Below are 18,054 nucleotides of genomic sequence, written 5' to 3'. Positions count from 1 at the left end.
AACCCACGTATACCAGAATAATTACAGTCACATTGTTTTTCCCTACATTACTCTTAAAATCTCACAGTCCTGGAGGAAATAGCTATGTCAATCTAAAAATCACATGCTGGTCAGGCCTCAGCAGGAGCAATGGATTTACTTTAATTAGATCCATCAGGAGGGAGGACTTGAACATCCAATCCAGCTTCATATCTTCATTTCTCAGTAGGTCTTCCAGGCTTCCTCGGGAGCAGTACTCTGTCACTATGGCAAAGATGCCACAGTCAGAGAAAAAGCCCAGGAACAGATTCACATTTTCGTGACGCAAATCTTTCATCTGAAACAAGACAGTGAATCACAGGAGACCAAGTCAGCCAGACATCTGCTCAGCATCATCAGATGCCCTTACCATTCCTGTCTTTCCAAACAACCTTTCACACAAGAATGGGGAAGAAAACATTATCTTTGCTGCTTACATTCATCTATCCTACACTTTTTTTTTAAGCTTTGCTCATCTTAGTCTAACCATTAAGACAACAAAAGTAAGATATCAAAGACAAACTGAGCCGCAACGTGTTTTTCTTCAGACAAGCTGGACTGGATTTTTCACCAGGACAAAATGGTTTAGGTGGCGTAAGCCGAGTTCAGCATGTGGGGCCTTGCTTCAGCTCTGGTTTGATCTGAAAAGCAATACCATGCCTGGAGTATCCAAAGTCATCCATCAATGGTGGCTTTGGCTAAATACACTGGTAAATTTGCTGTATTTCTATGCATAATAATGCCATTCATTTGTTAGCAATAACTGCCAACAGCTAATGGCCTTGAATATGGAAAATAAGTGCGTTTGCTTGTCAGCTAATAATAATAGGATAGAAAACTAAACTTTTGAAGGGAGTCTTAGCTGGAAATACAAACCAAATCCCAGAGAAATGCACAGCTATGTCTGTGCCAAACTGCTAGACTGTCAGCAAACAGCACATAAAAATAGCTAGCAGTGCATTACCCCGCCCTGATACAAAATGGTGTGGTTTCCCCCAAACCACTCTGTCTTTGCAGACAACTTTGTTTAGAGGACTCGTTGTACATTTAGTCTTGCACCAGCTCTGAAGTACGATGCCCAGGATGGGCTGGGACACATTGGTCCCTGGCAGGTTTGTCAGATGCAATCCTGCATGGTCCTTTCTCCCAGGTTTAATCAGGCAAGAATTACTGAAAGCCAGGAAGTGTGTTTCAATGGGTATAAACAGGAGACAAGGAGAATAAAAATGCCCTGCTGTTGCAAAGGCCCCCAGACAACCTTCCCTCCGCGTCCCCACTCAGCCCCTGTTCCTACCTTCCTCAGGATGCTGGTGGAGCTTTGCCGCAGATGGTGAATTGCTCCCGTCTCAAATTTTTTCAGCCACACCCAGTCACCCTGTCCACAATACAGGTGGGTGAATGATAGAGCAAGTCTCTGAACAACGTCTAACACTGAGACCTAGATCCGAATTCCAGATCCTTGACTCTAAAAGTGGTTGGGGATTTTCAACGTCCTTGGCAGTAGGTTCTTTCTGTATTGCACCCAAGTGAGAATCCAGAGGAAACACTACAAAAATGGGGTTGAGGCAGGACCTTTACCTAGCACAGAACTTCATAGCTGGAAGTACCTATTAGTATCTAACTAACAATATAAATTATTAAATTAATATTATTAGTATCTAAAAAACAATGATACATTGATTAAAAGAGAAAGTAACCCTCTACAGATTCTCTGGCCTTAATAATCTAGTTTCCTTTGTCTCTTTACAAGAATTGCCATGCCGTTTATCAAAAAGTTGTATTTTTGGAAAGAATTGAGTGAATTTTATTTTATTTTATTTTATTTTATTTTATTTTATTTTATTTTATTTTATTTTATTTTATTTTATTTTATTTTATTTTATTATTTATTTTATTTCATTTTATTCTATTTTCACCCTCCGGGGCCATCAGCAGTACTAACATCCCAGGATCTACAGTACTGCAGCCCAAGATTTTCCCCACCTAAGCAGCTCAGTGACCCAAATTAGTGGGAGGCTGTACAGTGTCCATACCTACCTCATACAAAGCCACGTTGGAGGTTTCGTGGGTGGCAGCTGTGCTTTTCAAGGAAAAGGAGCGGGTTGGAGACTTCTGGCTTCTGGTTTCGGCTGCTACACTGTTTGCATCAGTCAGGCTGTCCAAGGTCAGCCTCTGAAAGGCAAAGAAAGCAGATGCAGGACAGTTCACACCTCTGGTTGTGATCCTCCATCCCAGCTCTGCCCAATATATACATGCCATCAATTTAAGCAATGGGATTGCCCCGCAGCAGTCCATAACTAGTGATAGGACCAGAGGGAATGGCCTCAAGTTGTGCCAGGGGAGGCTCAGGTTGGAGATGAGGAGACATTTCTGCTCAGCAAGAGCGGTCAGGCCTTGGGACGGGTTGCCCAGGGAGGTGGGGGAGTCCCCGTCCCTGGGGGTGTTCAAGGAGAGGTTGGACGTGGTGCTTGGGGACAGGGCTTGGTGGTGACATTGGTGGTAGGGGGTGGTTGGAGCAGATGGTCTTGGAGGGCTTTTCCAACCTTTAACTTTCTAACAGCTCTAACATTGTGAGTGCATCTAACCTGAGACTCAAAACCACTCAGCATATGGGAAAATATTTGACGTGCAGGAGGAAATGAGGTATGGGAAAGTGAAGGACCTTCCCAGAGCTACAGGGGTATGGAAATGCCATGCAGAAAACCTGTCTTTGAGGGTCCCACAGGATTAACTGCATGAGTAGAAGGACTTACCTTTTTATGTAGCTCTGGGTTGATAAAGATAAGGTCATCCAGGGTCAGTATTATCTTGTTAGGCCCCCTGAATAACTGGCTGTTCAGGATGCTGTGCCTGGGAGATTGAGAGAGCCACGGTTACCACTTTTAGCCAGGTAAGTAGTTTCTGACAGTGATCCCCCTATGTCTGGCTTCACTGCAGTATTAGGAAAGTGCAGTGGTGCTGGACGTGGGTGAAAGCAGAAGACAAGCCAAGATGTCCTCACTTGGACTGAAATCCTCTGAGTCAAACAGCAAGGGCCACCAATTCACAAACAGCAAAATCTTTAATCTCAGAGGGTCTCAGCACAAATAGAGGCTTTGAGTTAATCTGCTTACAAATATGAACCGGAGGTGTATGTAATTGCATACTTTGTTCTGCTTGCATTTCTTTTTCATATCCCCAGCCATTCTGTACTAGGGAGAATAGCAGGATTTATTAGACCAGCCTATCTGGTGAAAAAAACAAACCAGCTTTCAGGCACACTAGCCTTTCTTAGGGCTGAACCTTTGGTAATTTATAAAAGCAGCCCGGACAACAGTCACCATCCAAGCATGCTAGATGAATATTGTAGCATGGTGCAGTACGAACCCCACAGCAAGCTACCTCCTTGTAATGACTGCAAACTCATAACAGAGGGGAAGTCTGCAAGGGATGAGAGGTTTGTTGTACGTGGCAATGCAGCGTGGAGGTCTTGGAAGCAATATTGCTGAGACAGTGCTCTTCTTCTTGGCCATGAGTGATTATATCAAGCAGAAGACTCTGCTGATTCAGATCTACTTCCAGGATCTGAGCCAGATGGGATGTCTATCGCATACTGTGCAGCACAGGACAAATGTTCTTCTGGCATCTCCCAGGGATGCTGCTGCTTGTTTTCCAAGGGATGACTCTGGACTCCTGGAAAGACTACCAGATTTGCAGAATTGCCTCAGGGGAGATAGGAAATTCAATGTACTTGTCAGAAAAAAAAAGATGTTGCCTGCTACTTGCCCAGCTTCTCTAAAACTGGCATAGCAGGAAAGGATGCACTAGCAAGGACAACACGTTCATGGGCTAGTTCAGACAGTCTTGCACAAATTAATATGAAACATTCCAGATTTTCATGGGTAGTTTTCAGCTGGGATTCATCTGACACTCGGACATGACAGCACTTGGACATTTTGTGGACTCAGGAACAAGATAGAAGTCACACACTACTCTTTCAATGAATGCCAAGGTCTAACACTGAGCACGAAACATCCTGTCTATGAGACAGTCAAAAATTCATCAGACAAGTACAGAAAAGGGAAATAAAAGCTCTCAATTGCCCCCATTATTACTTTTTTTTTTTTTTTCAAGTATTTTGTTTACACTCCAGCAGATGTCTGGTCATCTGGTAAGACTAAGTTCATGTTTGATTGCCTGCTAAGACAACTAGAACTTTTCCTGATGAGATCCCAAAAAAACATATTTGATTCCAAAGAAACATATTTGATCTTGTTGGCAGTAAGACTCCTTTTACTAACCATGTTGTGGAAGAACTCATTTTGCAATATGTCCGCAGATCACCGTGATTTACTTTTTCATTGCATGTACCAATCTGGGCATTTCAGAACAGCACAGCTCTTTGGAGTTCAGAGGGAGCCTCATCCATATGCCCGCATCACCTTGGCTGATTGATTATCATCATTCTCTAACCGCTTTGTCCCTAGCCACCCAAGTCAGCTCCATGCAAAAAGCTCATCACTCATGTACCCTTCACCTGCCCTGCAGAAAAACCTGCTCGATCATGCACATCCTCTCCCCCAGGCATGGAGGAAAGCACCCTGCTGCTGAAAGCGAAGCACAGAGAGTGGAGTGACTCATTTAAGGTCATGTAGCAGATCCCTGGCAGAGCTTAGACCAGTGCTCCCACATCTGAACTCAGTCCACGCTGTGGTTTAAATTTAGTTCCAGACGTGCCCTGCCCTAACATAAATCATTGTCTGAGTCACACTGGACTTTATTTTTTTTCTCTCTTTTCCCCTGCAGATGGCCATACATCTTTACTTTACGACTAAGCCTTCCCAGGCACAGTCTGATACTTGTGGAACAGCTTTCACGTAGAATAGGCAGAAAAAAAATGTCTTTTATTTGTGTAATCATAGAGGCTGGTGGCCAAGGCATAGAGCAGGGCTTTAAGATGTGGGTGGATGGAGGCCACCTCCTCGGTGCCTGCAATTATCAAGTATTAGAAGCAGCTGTGTGTCATAAACAGGGGTGCTGCTTGAGGTGTTGCTTGTTGGGTGGCCTTACATCATATGGGTTTGGAGGAATGATTCAGGAGTGGGGAGAGAACACGTTTGAGGATGATCTGACAGGCTGAGCTGGATGGGAAATTCCAGGAGCCCTGCTCTGCTGAACCCATTGCTGCTGGATAAATATGCCTTCTCATTTCAGTCCTGTACCATGTAGGTGTCACCAATGACAGACAGATTCCTCCAGGGGAGAGTTTGGAGTAGAAGAGTACATTAGATTGTGGCTATGCTGTCCTCACAAAGATCAAGCCACCAAAGTTCATGTTGGCTCATATCCACCTTGGATATACAGTTGGGACAGAAGTGTGGTTTGTACAATTGGTGGAAGCTGTCTCTTCCTCAAGAGACAAATCCTATGCCCAGAACAATGTATATGCAATGTGAGTGACCAGGGACCTGGACTCCAGCTCGTAGCAGGGAATAAATTGGCTTGACAATAAAGAGGTGTTCTAGTTCATTGCTCCAAACCCTTTCCAGAGAGAGTCTCTCTCTCTTTCTTTCCAATGCATGGAAAAAAGGAAGAGGGTCAGCGTATGTGCTAGGTAGGTAAATCACATAGGAGACAGAAATGCAGAAAAGAATGATCTGGAATAAGAAAAAGGACATTTAAAATGGCAGCCCTCTTGTTCTCCACCCTGAAGTTCTCAAAGCAGATTCCTGTTGTTGATTTGTAGGGCATACTTTGCACTTCCAAAGAGATACTCATCTTTGTAATGCTTCAGAGACATCATCCAGTCAATCCTTCCTGCAGCAAACTACAATCTTCTTCTAAAACTGGACTGGATTAAGTGTGAAATGGCTCCACCCAAGACTGCAGAACCAGTGATCACACCACCCAAGCCTCAATCCCTTAATAAAATGAAGAGACATTTGGCTGGAGGGCAGAGACCGCAACCAAACCTGCAACACATGGCCCAAGCTGCTGGCAAGCCTCCCACAGAAGGTAAAATTAGCTCTAAATCAAATAAGTGCTGCAATTCTCACCTGATAAGATAAGCTAGGCCCACAGCACAAAGAACCAGGGCAAATACCAGCATTGCTCCCAAAATCATGATTGTAGGCTCAATCCCTGTGCAAAGAGAGGGGGAAAAATCGGTGGATTAGAAAATTGATTCATTAGAATAATAATTAAGAATTGGAATGATATTTAAATAATTAGAATAAATAAGAAAAAATAATTTGATTTAGGCAATAATATTAAAATAACAAATATAATGCCTTCAGACTACAAAGTCAAATATTAAGCTAGAAAGATGCTAGAAAACGGTTCTTATTTAATGTTAATTTGAGAATACACAATGGCTCACTGTATTTGCATGAAACTACTTTAATTTTTTACTTACATGCATGCACATTTTTCTCCTTTTTTTTTTTTTTTTTTTTTTTTTAATGAGATACAGAGTCCTGAATCAGTGGGAAAAATAGTAAATAACTGGACTCACAGACAAGAATTAAGTCGTACAGACAGCTTCTACAAAGTTCATAACTTCTGAACATTTGACCCTCTTCTCTCCAGGAACCGAAACACTGAAGAAGCTTTATCATGTGGTACCAAACTGACTGCCAGTGTGAGTCACCAGTCCATCTGGGATTTTTCATTCCCTGCTACTGATGTCTAATGCTGAAAAGAGCAGAAGAGCAGGGAGACGAGTTTGATGTCTCAATGGGCCCATTGACAGAACGTACTGGAGATGGTTTGCTCATGAGTTTATTTGCTAGGGAGCTAAGGAAAACTGACATAAATGGATGAGCTCAATTCCAGCGGGAAGAGTTTGCTGCCTCTGCCTCTTCTGTCTTTGATTTATATTTACTTTATTCTCTCTGTGTTCAGAGATCCTCTAACACAAACAAGCATGCAGAAATTTGGGTTGATAAAAAGTTCATGACTCTAAGTCTCTCTTGCACCTAAGTCTCAGGACATTTTGTGAGACATGGAGCTTCCCAGTGAAAGCTGCAGGAATTTTTGAAAAATTGCATATTTTCCAGGGGCAGACAAAACATTTTAGTCGAAATTTTCCTGCTAGATTTGTACTAATTTTCTGTTTCAGCCCAGGGCTCCAGTCCCTGATTGTCCTTATGCATATAAGTCACTCTGCTTTCATGTCTAGAGCCATGAAAAAAGAGGGACTGGATCAGCTTAGAGGCAGACTTGCAGGACACCTGGTGCTCTGCACCTGTGGTTATCTGCTGGGAAACCTATTACTGAAGAGAGAATACCCTCGAATAACTCAGTCACAGGGGCATGGGTTGGGTTTCTTGCTGCACAAAGGAGCAAATGCCTTCCCAACTAGATAGTGGTACAGTGTAGGGGTATGAAAATCCCATCTCACATCCCTGCATGGTCATCCAACAATTTCAGAGAGAATCTGTATACCAGACCACATCGTGGTAGGAATAATGTGGAGTTTGCTGATGTTCTCTTCTGCATCCAGTTGTGTTTGGTATGGTTGTTTATTTTGTTTATTTTTGTTGTTGTTGGTGTTTTTTTGTTTGTTTTGGTTTTTATTTTACCAGTGCTGTCTCCTAAGCTTCCTCAGATAGCCCCCTGTAACCCATCATGGTGAGAGGACTCTTCCACAACTGAAAAATGCCTAAGTCCCATTTCCTTCACTGAAGCAGCACCTGGTAGGCTACGTGAGACCTGGTTGAAGCACAAAATTCACTGGGATGAATGAGAGACAGTAAAAGGACAAAAGAAGTGAAAAATAAGCACCCAGATAAACAAACCTTAAGTAACAGGAGTTAGCAGAGGCAATACCAAAGATGAGAGTGCTCATGTCACCATGTAAAGCCTTTAGGAAACTCAGTCAGAACTTTGTAACTCATTAGAAGTGAAAACAAGGTTAAAATGGGCTCACCAGAATGGGCAAATTTAAGTCATACTCAAGGGACTTTGGGGGATTGTGTTGCACTCATTAAAGGGACGGTGAGAGTATGTGAAACTTCTTCTGGGATGTATAGAGGTAGGGATAAAAATGGAGAAAAGGAATCACTGGGGATGGGTTGAAGCTCAAGAATGGGGTAAGGGAGAGGATGGGATGCTGGTCATACACAAACGTGCATTTTTCTGGCTAAACACTGCACATGCTTATCACAATCTGTCCTACCATCTCCTATTCCTTTTTTTTTTTTTTTTTTTTTTTTTTTTTTTTCTCCTAGGTGAGGGTGTTCTCTATTCTGCCTGTGTGTGATGCTTGAAGGCACCAAGTCAGTCAAATCAGTGAGTAAGATAAGGGGTCTGGGAGCCTGCTGCCAGAGACGGTAGGTGTGGAAGCCAGCTCCTGGAGAGATCAAAGGGTTTGGCACCCTGGGGAGAGCCAAAGAGGCCCTGGGCCCAGCCTGGAGCCCAGGAGGTGCCCTCTGCCCCTCAAGAAGCACTGCTGGGCTGGGCGGGTGCCGGAGCCCTGGCACAGGCTGCCCAGCGAGGGGCTGGGGGCTCTTCCTTGGGGATCTCCAGACCCTTCTCTCCCTCTCTTAGCACCTTGGCAGCTTCACATCCACACCTCCTCTACCCCTAACTCCATACAAAAGCCAGACTGAGGCCTAGGTTTAGTTCCAGTCATAAAATCCAGTTTCTGAAATATCAGTAATAATAATAAACTGCCACTTCCCTGACAAATGCTTTTATGCTTTTGTAAAGGTGGGAACATAAAACCTGATCTCTCTAAAAGTCAGTGGAATCTTTCTGTAGACTGCAATGGGATGCTGAATTGCTGTGCTGTTCCTAGTGACAATGAAGAATTAGATATATGGCGAGATTATATATACTTGTCGACTGCTCTAAGATCAGTATATCTCCAATCTCCATGGAGCTACTCTGACTTAAATCAGCTACAACTGAGCCAAGGGGAGTGCTTTCCTCAGCTGCTGAATGAAATATTCTGTAGAAGTGGTTAAGTTTGTTTATTTAAGTCATATCCCAGAACAGTAGGAATAAACGTGTATTATTATAAACAAATATGTCAAGTGGAAGCTAAGTATCCTACCCTGAGAATTAGGTTTCCCTGTTGACTTTAAAACTGCAGCACAGTTGCCTCAAGTTAAAAACAGTAAGTGCAACCGGTGTTCAGTCTAGCAAACCCAGGAAAATATTTCTTCAGTCTTCTTAGGTCTTCAATGACCACTTCATTTGTCTACTCCAACACTTTGAGTAATGATTATTTTCTTTTCTTGATGAGCTCTGATGAGCCCTAACACCACATACCTAACTCTTTAAAGAAGCTGGAGTTTACCAGGGCTGATGGTGAGAGCCATGTGCAACCTAAGAACAATGTCTTCAGCACAAATCCTCTTAGTTCCCTGTCCCTCAAAAGGACAGGGACACTTTGCTGGGTGGAGCCACTGGCATATATTGGTTGCTATCTAGCATATATTACTTGCAGATGTTGACTGTTAGACCTGGAAAACTCTTTCCAGAATCCAAAAGTGGCAACAACATTATTGATCTGAAAAAACAGTAAGAGAATCTTGTGGATAAATGTAAGATCTCTGCACAGGACTCCCACTACAAGTAGTGTGAAGACTGGTCATCTTCATGGGAATTTCTTAGGTTTGGTCTTTTCTCTTTGGGGAAATCTAACTTAGTAGATAATTACACAGCGTAAGAAAAAAAGATGAAATAAATAAGAAGGGTAGGCCTGATGACATTTGACCATAATATTTTGTTTTCCTTACCTCCAGTGCAGAGAACGTCTGGATTGAACCAACAGCTGCAGTCTGCCTTGGGAGGGGCTCCACTGGGAAAGTGGATGTCCTGGCCGAGGGATGTCACATCCTCTAAAGACATGTCCAGCAAGTGGGTTGGGAAGAGCTGGCTCCCATGACCATCTGTGTCCAGTACCACATAGTTGCTCAGCCACTTCCCACAGCTGTCTGTCTCTACCCACTGGCTAAATCCAGGGAAACTGACATTTTTCGTGTGTTCTGTTATGTTAACTCCTGAGACCCAGGCTCCTTTTTTCCGAGCACTGCTTATAGCCATTGCCATGAAGTAAATGGCATCATAGATTGTCCCAAAGAGTGGAGAAACCTGAAATTACAGATAAAATTCTGGTCAGGACATACTGCTGCTAACTTCTGGTTTAACATCGACATCAGAAGATGTCCCTCTGGCTTATCTGTAAACTCAAGAATTGAGACAATAGGTTTTGTTCTCCAGGTTTGTCACAGACCTTCTGTGCAAATTCAGACTGATAGCTGGATCTAGGAGGATATATTAGAGGACTTGAATATCTTTGTTTTCCATTCAACATTAAGTCTAGGTATAAGATCTTGAAAACTTTTGGCCATCTGAAGTATCAAAAATGCTAAAGGGAGGTACTTGAACCCGTGAGCATCAAGGCTCACAGAAAAACGGGTTTGAAGAATCTTAGATTGAAGGTAGCTCTGTCCAAAACATATGTGAACATTTCTTATGGTTGCTTCCCAAAATACACTTTCAAAATATTTTTAAAATCAAGTCAAATTACTTTATGGGAAGAAGCAAGACTATGAACCTGACGTTCATCTGGCTTTTTATGACAGCCAGCCTCAAAGGATTGAGCTAAAACATCTTCCACAAATAAAAGATCACAGCAAGAGACTCGGCTCCCTACCCAGCTAGGAAAAATGTCATACTCAGGTTATCAGTCCTCTCTGTCAAAGCATTGATTATTCCTAAAACATAAAATTCACTTCCACAGAAAACCTGTCCTCTGGGGTACCAGAGCCTTTTGCATTGCTCCCCTCTGTGCCAGACTTGATTTAAGAGTCTGTACCTTTCCCTCTCCCCCCAAAAAATGGTTGTTTTTGTAGACTTATGATCATTCACAGTTGGTAGTTGAAGAGAGATTATAGCCAATACACTCATTATAAAATGAGAAGTGCTGCTGGGAACTACAGAATTTGATGTCTGTGGAAGGATTTGTTGACCAGATGTAGACACCTACAGTGAAGAATCCTACACTCAGTATAGTTACCCTGGGCTCTCATTGCAGTGAAGGAAAAGATATGGATGCTTAAGACATGATTCCTTTCTTTCTAAAGTAGACACCCATGCAGATCTGATAAATTGTGCCTTAAAAGTGCTTAAATTTTTGGAAGATCCTAGTGAGATTCAAAGATTAGTGCAGCTGAATCCTGCATCTCCTCACCAGCACAACAGATTCTACAATTCTAATGTCTAAAAGGTAGAACTTGACTTTAGGGTTTGGTTTGGTTTGGTTTTTGTTTGTTTTTTAGATAGACTTTGAGATAATTGTTCTGGCATGTTCAAAAGAACAGTTTTGACTGAAGTGCTAAGAAGCACGAGGCAGCAATAATAATCAGCACTTCTACCTAGAAGCATCCAGTATTTTGTTTGTTGTAGCCCCCAAAAAATTATCAGATGTGGGAATCTTATTTTGGTGCTTTAAGCTGGGGTCACAGACTTTATCCACCTGAAAAGAGACCACTTTAGCTTGGGTTTACTGCAGTTAACTAAGTTAAACTAAATCTGAGAGCCTTGGAGACAGCCCATTTCTCTTGAATTCCCATCATGGCTCTGCAGTTGAACTGACTTAGATTGCCAGACAATCAGGAGAAATACCTTTTCCAAACAAGTGCAGACAACACCCAACCTTCACCATATTTTTCTCAAAATACAAGCACGCACAGTCTGGGTTTTCTCTCCCCTGTCCTTTCTCTGTAGTTATTGCTTGAACTACGTGTCCTGTTACCATGTCCCGGAAAAGCTCAAGAAAAAGAATATTTACCTGTGTAGCTTCCAGCTCCCTGGCTATTTCACCATTTTCTTTAGCTTCCCTGAATGCATCATAAAAAGTCCTGTTCCCAGATTCCAGTGTAATAGTCAGCACAGCATCATATGCTTCCTGGAGCTTGGTGTCATTGTCGAGGGCATAGAATGAGATATTTTGGTAAGGAAGACTGTAAAGTAAAGTGTCATATGGAATGAGGACGTATCTTCCATCCGTTAGTCCCATTTCCTGAGCTTTTGTGAGCAAGGTGGCCTGTTCCTCCCCTCCAATGAGCACAGAATGCATGCACAGAAGTATAACTGAAACACAAGGACCACAGACAGTGTTATTAATCCATTTGGGCTTTTCAAAATAAAACAGGAGGGCAATCATGATCCTATGCTGTCATTAACTGAGACGTGAGCTGTCCCTTTGTGTGCCTTGAGCTGAAGGACACCACACAGTCATCAGCAGTGCCCAACTTCCACCCATTCATCCCATCACCAGCTATAGAGATTTTGGTCGGACACTCCTTAGGAAAGAAAGTATTCCTGACAAATGAGGAGCTGAAGTGAACAAGAGCATTTTTTCAGGTGTTCGAATTACAGGAAACAAGCAGGTACTTCTAGGCAGTGATTTGTCACGTACTATATATAGCAGGGAGCTTAAGCTGGCCAGATGAATCGTGTTTGAGAAGGGACTGGTTCTTTGTTAATGGAAGCAGCCCATCATCTCTAGCTCAAACAGAGTAGTGATGGAGATGAGATGAACCCACCCAAGGTGGTTTTGCTCTCCGTCATAGAGCTGAGCACTGATAAAACTCAAGTTATACACAACCTTCCTACCCTTTTTTGTTCGCCTTTAGCCTAAAAAGCAAATTTTATTTAAAATGCATCCTCAGCTGGATTTGCAGTGCTGATTGCAAAGATGTACATCCAGGATCAGAGCTGTGTCACAGACTTTCTGAAGGGCTTTGAACCAGGACAACAAGGCTTTTACCCATTTTCTTAAGAGAAAACAGAGCATTCTTTACTACATGCGTTGTACACCAGCAGGGATGCTTTTGTTGCTTTAGTATGCGGTGTGTAGCACTGGATTTCACCCCCAAAAATTCACTGAACCCAGGTAGCAAGGACACAGCATTTCCAAAGCTTGAGATTTCTGATAATTCAAAACACCAACAATACAAAACCTTCCTACAAACCCCTCTTTACACTTGATAGGGTCAAGCTGAGACACCTATCTCTACTAAATACTGTCTTTTCACATGAGCTGGACACAGACTTTGATGCTGTAGACTACAATTTTATTCTATCTCCTTCACATACAAAATGCCCAGCATTCTTTCACATGAAACCCTGGCTCTGTTAAGGTCAGAGATAAAGTTCTGCTTGACTTAAATAACTTCAGAATTTCATTCTCTAGGTTATGTTCATGGATAACAATGCAGGCCATACCCTGGAGAAAAAAAAAAAAAAAAAAAAAAAAAAAAAAAAAAGTAAAAAGAAAAGGAGTGAGACTCAAAGCACTCAAAGCACTTACTTTTAATGCCACCAACTTTTTTAATCTTGTTCCAAGTGTCTTCAATGCCTTTTTCTCCTTTACCCATGGCTGTAACAATGCCTACAGGAAGCCCCTCGTTCCTGAGTGCACTTGCTAACTTGTTGGCTGTGTCCATCCAAACATCCTGGTTGGAAGCAATGATGCCAACGTGAGCCCAGTTAAAATATTTCATGATTGTAAACAAAACTTGGGTTGGAGAGGGCAGGGTCCTGGCAAATGCAGGGTGATGGGTGGTGGAATCCAGTTTATAATTGATGCACGTCCATGAGAAGATGGTTTTATTCCAGTTTTCCCCTAAAAGAGTAGCCACCTCACAGAAGCCAGGGTTCAGAGGGCCTACAAAAGCTGAGGAAAATTTTCCAAAGTCAATGAATCTAACCAGAGCTCTTGATGTCTCACAATCTTCTTGCAGGACCACATAATCCAATCTCTGGCCAAGGTCTAGCGAAGGGTCTTTGCTTATTCGTTCCACCGCTAACCTGGCAGCCGCATGGGGAAAGGCTTTGGAGAAGAAGGGATCACAGTCCCAGGGTCCGAGCAGACCAATTTTAAAAATGGAACAATGCACCGGAGGGGAAACTGTGATTATTCCCAACAGCAGCCACCAGAGAGCGTGGAAAAACGTCTTGAGTGAATTTCCAGTGTTGAACGTCTGCAACTTAATGTGCCTCGACAGCACCCAGAGCAAGCTGTTAGGACACGGTAGGAGAAATGACATTGTTTTACAGGCAGGGAGACCGAAGCTGAGCTCGTCAGGAAGCCAAGCAGTGCATTACCTGCTGCTGGAAGAAAAGCAGATTACATTTGCCTTCCTGTATACGTATTTGCTCTGTGCATGTAGGTAGAGCTGAATCAGCCCAAATTATACAACAGCTCTCAAGGTGCAAGTGTATGGGGTGCCAAAAACCTGCATAGCCCCATGGATATGCACCACAAAAGCCATTGTACCACACAGAAAACCCTACCAATTGCCAGTTAAACTCCCTGTGGTCCTAAAATGCACACCTATATTAACATTTTTTAAAGTTTCGCAATATATTTTGAAACAAGCCAGTGAAGAGTGACTCTGTTTGCAGCAAAAAATGCAGCCTATGCGTACAGCATTTTTTCAGTTCTTCGAAAGATAAATCCCAAACCACATAGAAAAACACATAAATAAGAGCACAAAAAGATAAAATGCACTGAGCCAGCAACTTTTGCCACTCCCAAAACCTCAGTGAGCTGTGAAAATGAACCAAAGCCCATATACACATAAACACACGCACACAAACAGGTACTGGCCCATATATGTAGGTACTTAGAGTTGTATATGTAAATGCATATGATATTAAAACGTTCTGAAAAGGTTTTTCAAGGTCAAACTTATCTCATTTGCCAGTGTCTTTTAAACCTGGCATATGGAAAGGTTGAAATCCAGGTAGTCACAAAACAAGGGAAAAGCAGGATTATGATTGGAATTTAGCTAAGAACTGTTAAACAACTGCCATGGCAGAAGCTATGTGTTCAAGCTTGGCGTAAAATATCTGTTTTTAAAGACTAAGAGCCATATGTTTTGGGGAGTAAAGGACCCACCCCTCACAGCCAGGCACAGAAATCCCAAACCCGCAGCAGCTCCTCCACCATCAATAGTGTCATCCCATGGCTGAGAAAATTTGCTGATCCAAACAAGTTTGTGCTCTAAAAGCAGCAGCCCCCTTACCAGCTTACCTGTTCATCACCAGAGAAGTATTTTTATCCTGGATCTTCATCCACTGAGGCTGAGTGTGCTATAAATACACCCGCAGGTCCTTTATGGAGAGAGCCCTCCAGGAAAAGCCACCCACCAGCAGAGCAGCATCTCACTGGTGGTGATGGATCTCCTGGGACGTGGATCCTGCCCCAGGGAGAGGTGATGCATGGTGGGCCTCCGTGCAAGTGCCCACCTCCTTCAGGCTGGGGTTTGCACAGGACCCCCCAGCTGGAGCTCTGGGACCCTCCAGCAGTCTCAAAATCTTCCTGTGCCCCCTTTGGTGAGGACCATCCTTCTCCTCCAGGGTTTCATGACTCGGGGTGCATCACCCCAAGATCTTTGGACCTTGGTGAAGGTCTTGCAGAACTCCAAGGCTGCCTTACTCCGAACTGCCTCAGTGCAAGGACTTATTCATATCTAACTCAGTAATTGTAGGGATGGCGTCTTAAGGCTCTGCCTTTGGATTAGTGGGATTTAGCTCCTGGGATCTGCCCCTTGCAGAACAGATCCTTAAGTCTCTGCACCACAGCTCCCCTTCCACCCTGAAGCAGCAGAGCCAAGAGCTTTTTCAGGCCTGGGGTAAGCAAAATATTTGATTTCAGACCCCACCATCCTGCTGATGTTTTTTTTTACAGTCCCACCTTCCTTGTTTTTCCCTAGTACCCATCATAACATACACAGAGTTTTTTACATTTGCAGCATAATATTCCTGTCTCCCTGGGCTCTTTAGATCTCTCCCTACAGCTGAAGCCCCCAGTAACCCCCTCCACATTCCCAGACACCTTCATTCCTTAGCAGACCTGGCAAAAAAACTGTCAACCTGGAAAGACCTCGAACATTACCACACCTGCCCCAGCTAGGAAGCCCCTTGCAATAATTTAGCCGAGGCCGTAGGACCAGCATTTGGTCTAGAGGGAACCATTTGTAACTCAACCTTTTAGCGGTATTAACTTGAAATATGTCATATAAATCATACAATCTCCTTGATGTGTGTTCAGTAGTAGCTTGTTCTTTGTGACTAATGATTAGAGGAAGCCACAAAGTCACTCAGATGCAGTGGGGAGAGCAGCTCTTTCCATTTGTTTTATTCATTTCCTTCCGTTCATTCATTTCCTTGCAAGGATTCAGGAAGGTTCCTGGAAATGTGCTTTACTGGGGACTGGAGCAGCTCAAGACGGTTATCAGGAATTACCAAAGTGCTTCACTTTTGGAAAGTACTTAAAAGACATCAAACGTCAGGCCTAAACTCAGAACACTGCTATGTATGCTACTCATGCGTTAGGCTTACACGCCAGGCTCAGATCAAAGTAAAATAAAATAAAGCTCGTGCACTAGGAGTGTGATTTTTTGAACTGAGTGTAAAAGTTTAATTTATGTATATGTCTATAACCAAATATACCTATAGCTACATACATGTCTAATATGTCCCCTGTTGTCTTTATTATTATTACTATTACTATTACTATTACTATTACTATTACTATTACTATTACTATTATTTTATTCAATATTATTATATTGACAATGGTACTGCGCAGTTTAATTCCACTCAGGATCAGCAGTTTCAAAGCCTCCTGCAGTAGCTCCACTGGCTCATTTATGGGGGATGTTTATAGCATTAAAGTGTCCCATGTTGGGGGGGAAAAAAAAAAAAAGAAAGCAAAAAAAAAAAAAAAAGTGTGTTAAGCCCCCACTGAAAGATTAAAAAAAAATAATGATGTGGAGGTCTTTTTACTAGTGTGCTTACTCTGACATGTAACAATTTGTATTTTTACATAGCCAAGTGGGTTGAAACCTGCACCACTTTCTCCTTTTTCTTCTGCTTCTTGTTTCCCCAGTGAAAGAACAGAACTGTGTGCAATCAAATAATGCCAGTGGCAGGAGTCCACCCTCTGTATGGCAAGCTGGTTACCCCAAATAGCTCTGCCAGGTCTCTCACCCGAAAGGGCTCTGCAATGCTTGCAAAACAAGCTCAGGTCCTGGCATTGCATGAATTGTCTCAGTAAGGCAAGTCTTGCAGCTGAAGGAAAAAAAAAATGTTAATAAGATAATTTATTTGTCTAGAATTAGTGTTAAAGATCCTATGTCCCCAAAACCTTGCTTTTTCCTCGAATTTGCAGCTCATCACTGCTGCAACAACCACCTCATACAGTGTTTGTCTGTGATGTGATTTATTATTTGTATATCATCGGATTCCCAACACTTCAGTATTCACCAAAGCGAGCAAGCGATGCGTGTGCTCGTACATCCATAACATTTCCCCAGGGAAGGCTGAGGCACAGCTGTCTCGCTTTGCTTTAAATTTTCAGAGCAGAAGAGGGTGCTCTAATCTCTGCTCTGACCTCCCGCATCAGCCTGGCCAAGCAGCCTCCCAGGAGCTGCTGCGCTGAGCTCCTCAAGCGTGCTGGAAATAAAATGCATTTTGTAATGACTTCTCCCACAGGGTACTGCTGACTAAAGCTGGAAACCCTCTGCAGCCAGCAGAGAGAGGCAGGGGAAGGCTTGGCTCCCTTTCTGACTCTTCCTGCAGAAAAGTCTCTATTTCCACTGATTTTAGAGAAAACTGAGGGATGGCAACTCCGGCGTTAGCCTTTCTTCACGTCCTCCGAGCCTTAATTAAAAGCTCCAGCCTTGGAGGATCTGCCAGGTTCCCCTGTCTATTATTCCAACTGTTAATTACCGTCAACATTAAAAATATCCACCTCGTGTCTAGTGCGTCTGGCTTCTGCTTCCTGCGCCTGGCTGTCGCTCTGCCTTTGCCTGAGAAACAAAAAGCCGGGAAGCACAATAAATATCACCTCTCTGAAGGCACTTGCACACCATAATTAGCTCACATCCTAGTCATCCTCTGGGTAAAATAAATAAACAACTCCTTCAGGCTTTTGCCATAGAGCGTGCCTTTCAGGATTTCATCCCTATAGCACTCTCCACATTCATTTTAAAATTTCCCTTCTCCCTCTCTCGGATAAATTAGAAACAG

At 43.0% G+C, this 18,054-nt stretch overlaps 1 protein-coding gene across 1 annotated transcript in view; it reads right to left on the bottom strand.

Moving 5' to 3' along the window:
• Nucleotides 1-15,093, bottom strand: part of GUCY2F (guanylate cyclase 2F, retinal) — a 41,947-nt gene extending 26,854 nt beyond the window's left edge. The window contains exons 1-9 of the mRNA XM_032207720.1: nucleotides 15,053-15,093; nucleotides 13,337-13,824; nucleotides 11,801-12,102; nucleotides 9,744-10,098; nucleotides 6,054-6,138; nucleotides 2,772-2,868; nucleotides 2,056-2,190; nucleotides 1,313-1,393; nucleotides 140-316 (exon numbers count right to left, since the gene is read on the bottom strand). Of these exons, the coding sequence (XP_032063611.1) occupies nucleotides 140-316; nucleotides 1,313-1,393; nucleotides 2,056-2,190; nucleotides 2,772-2,868; nucleotides 6,054-6,138; nucleotides 9,744-10,098; nucleotides 11,801-12,102; nucleotides 13,337-13,824; nucleotides 15,053-15,093 (1,761 nt within the window). The remainder of the gene's footprint in view (nucleotides 1-139; nucleotides 317-1,312; nucleotides 1,394-2,055; nucleotides 2,191-2,771; nucleotides 2,869-6,053; nucleotides 6,139-9,743; nucleotides 10,099-11,800; nucleotides 12,103-13,336; nucleotides 13,825-15,052) is intronic.
• Between the last annotated feature and the right edge of the window lie 2,961 nt (nucleotides 15,094-18,054).

The sequence above is a fragment of the Aythya fuligula genome, chromosome 1 (assembly GCF_009819795.1).
Source record: "Aythya fuligula isolate bAytFul2 chromosome 1, bAytFul2.pri, whole genome shotgun sequence".
Classification (NCBI taxonomy): domain Eukaryota; kingdom Metazoa; phylum Chordata; class Aves; order Anseriformes; family Anatidae; genus Aythya; species Aythya fuligula.
The sequence above is the reverse complement of the archived record's forward strand: the minus strand, read 5'-3'. Positions and strand labels throughout refer to the sequence as shown.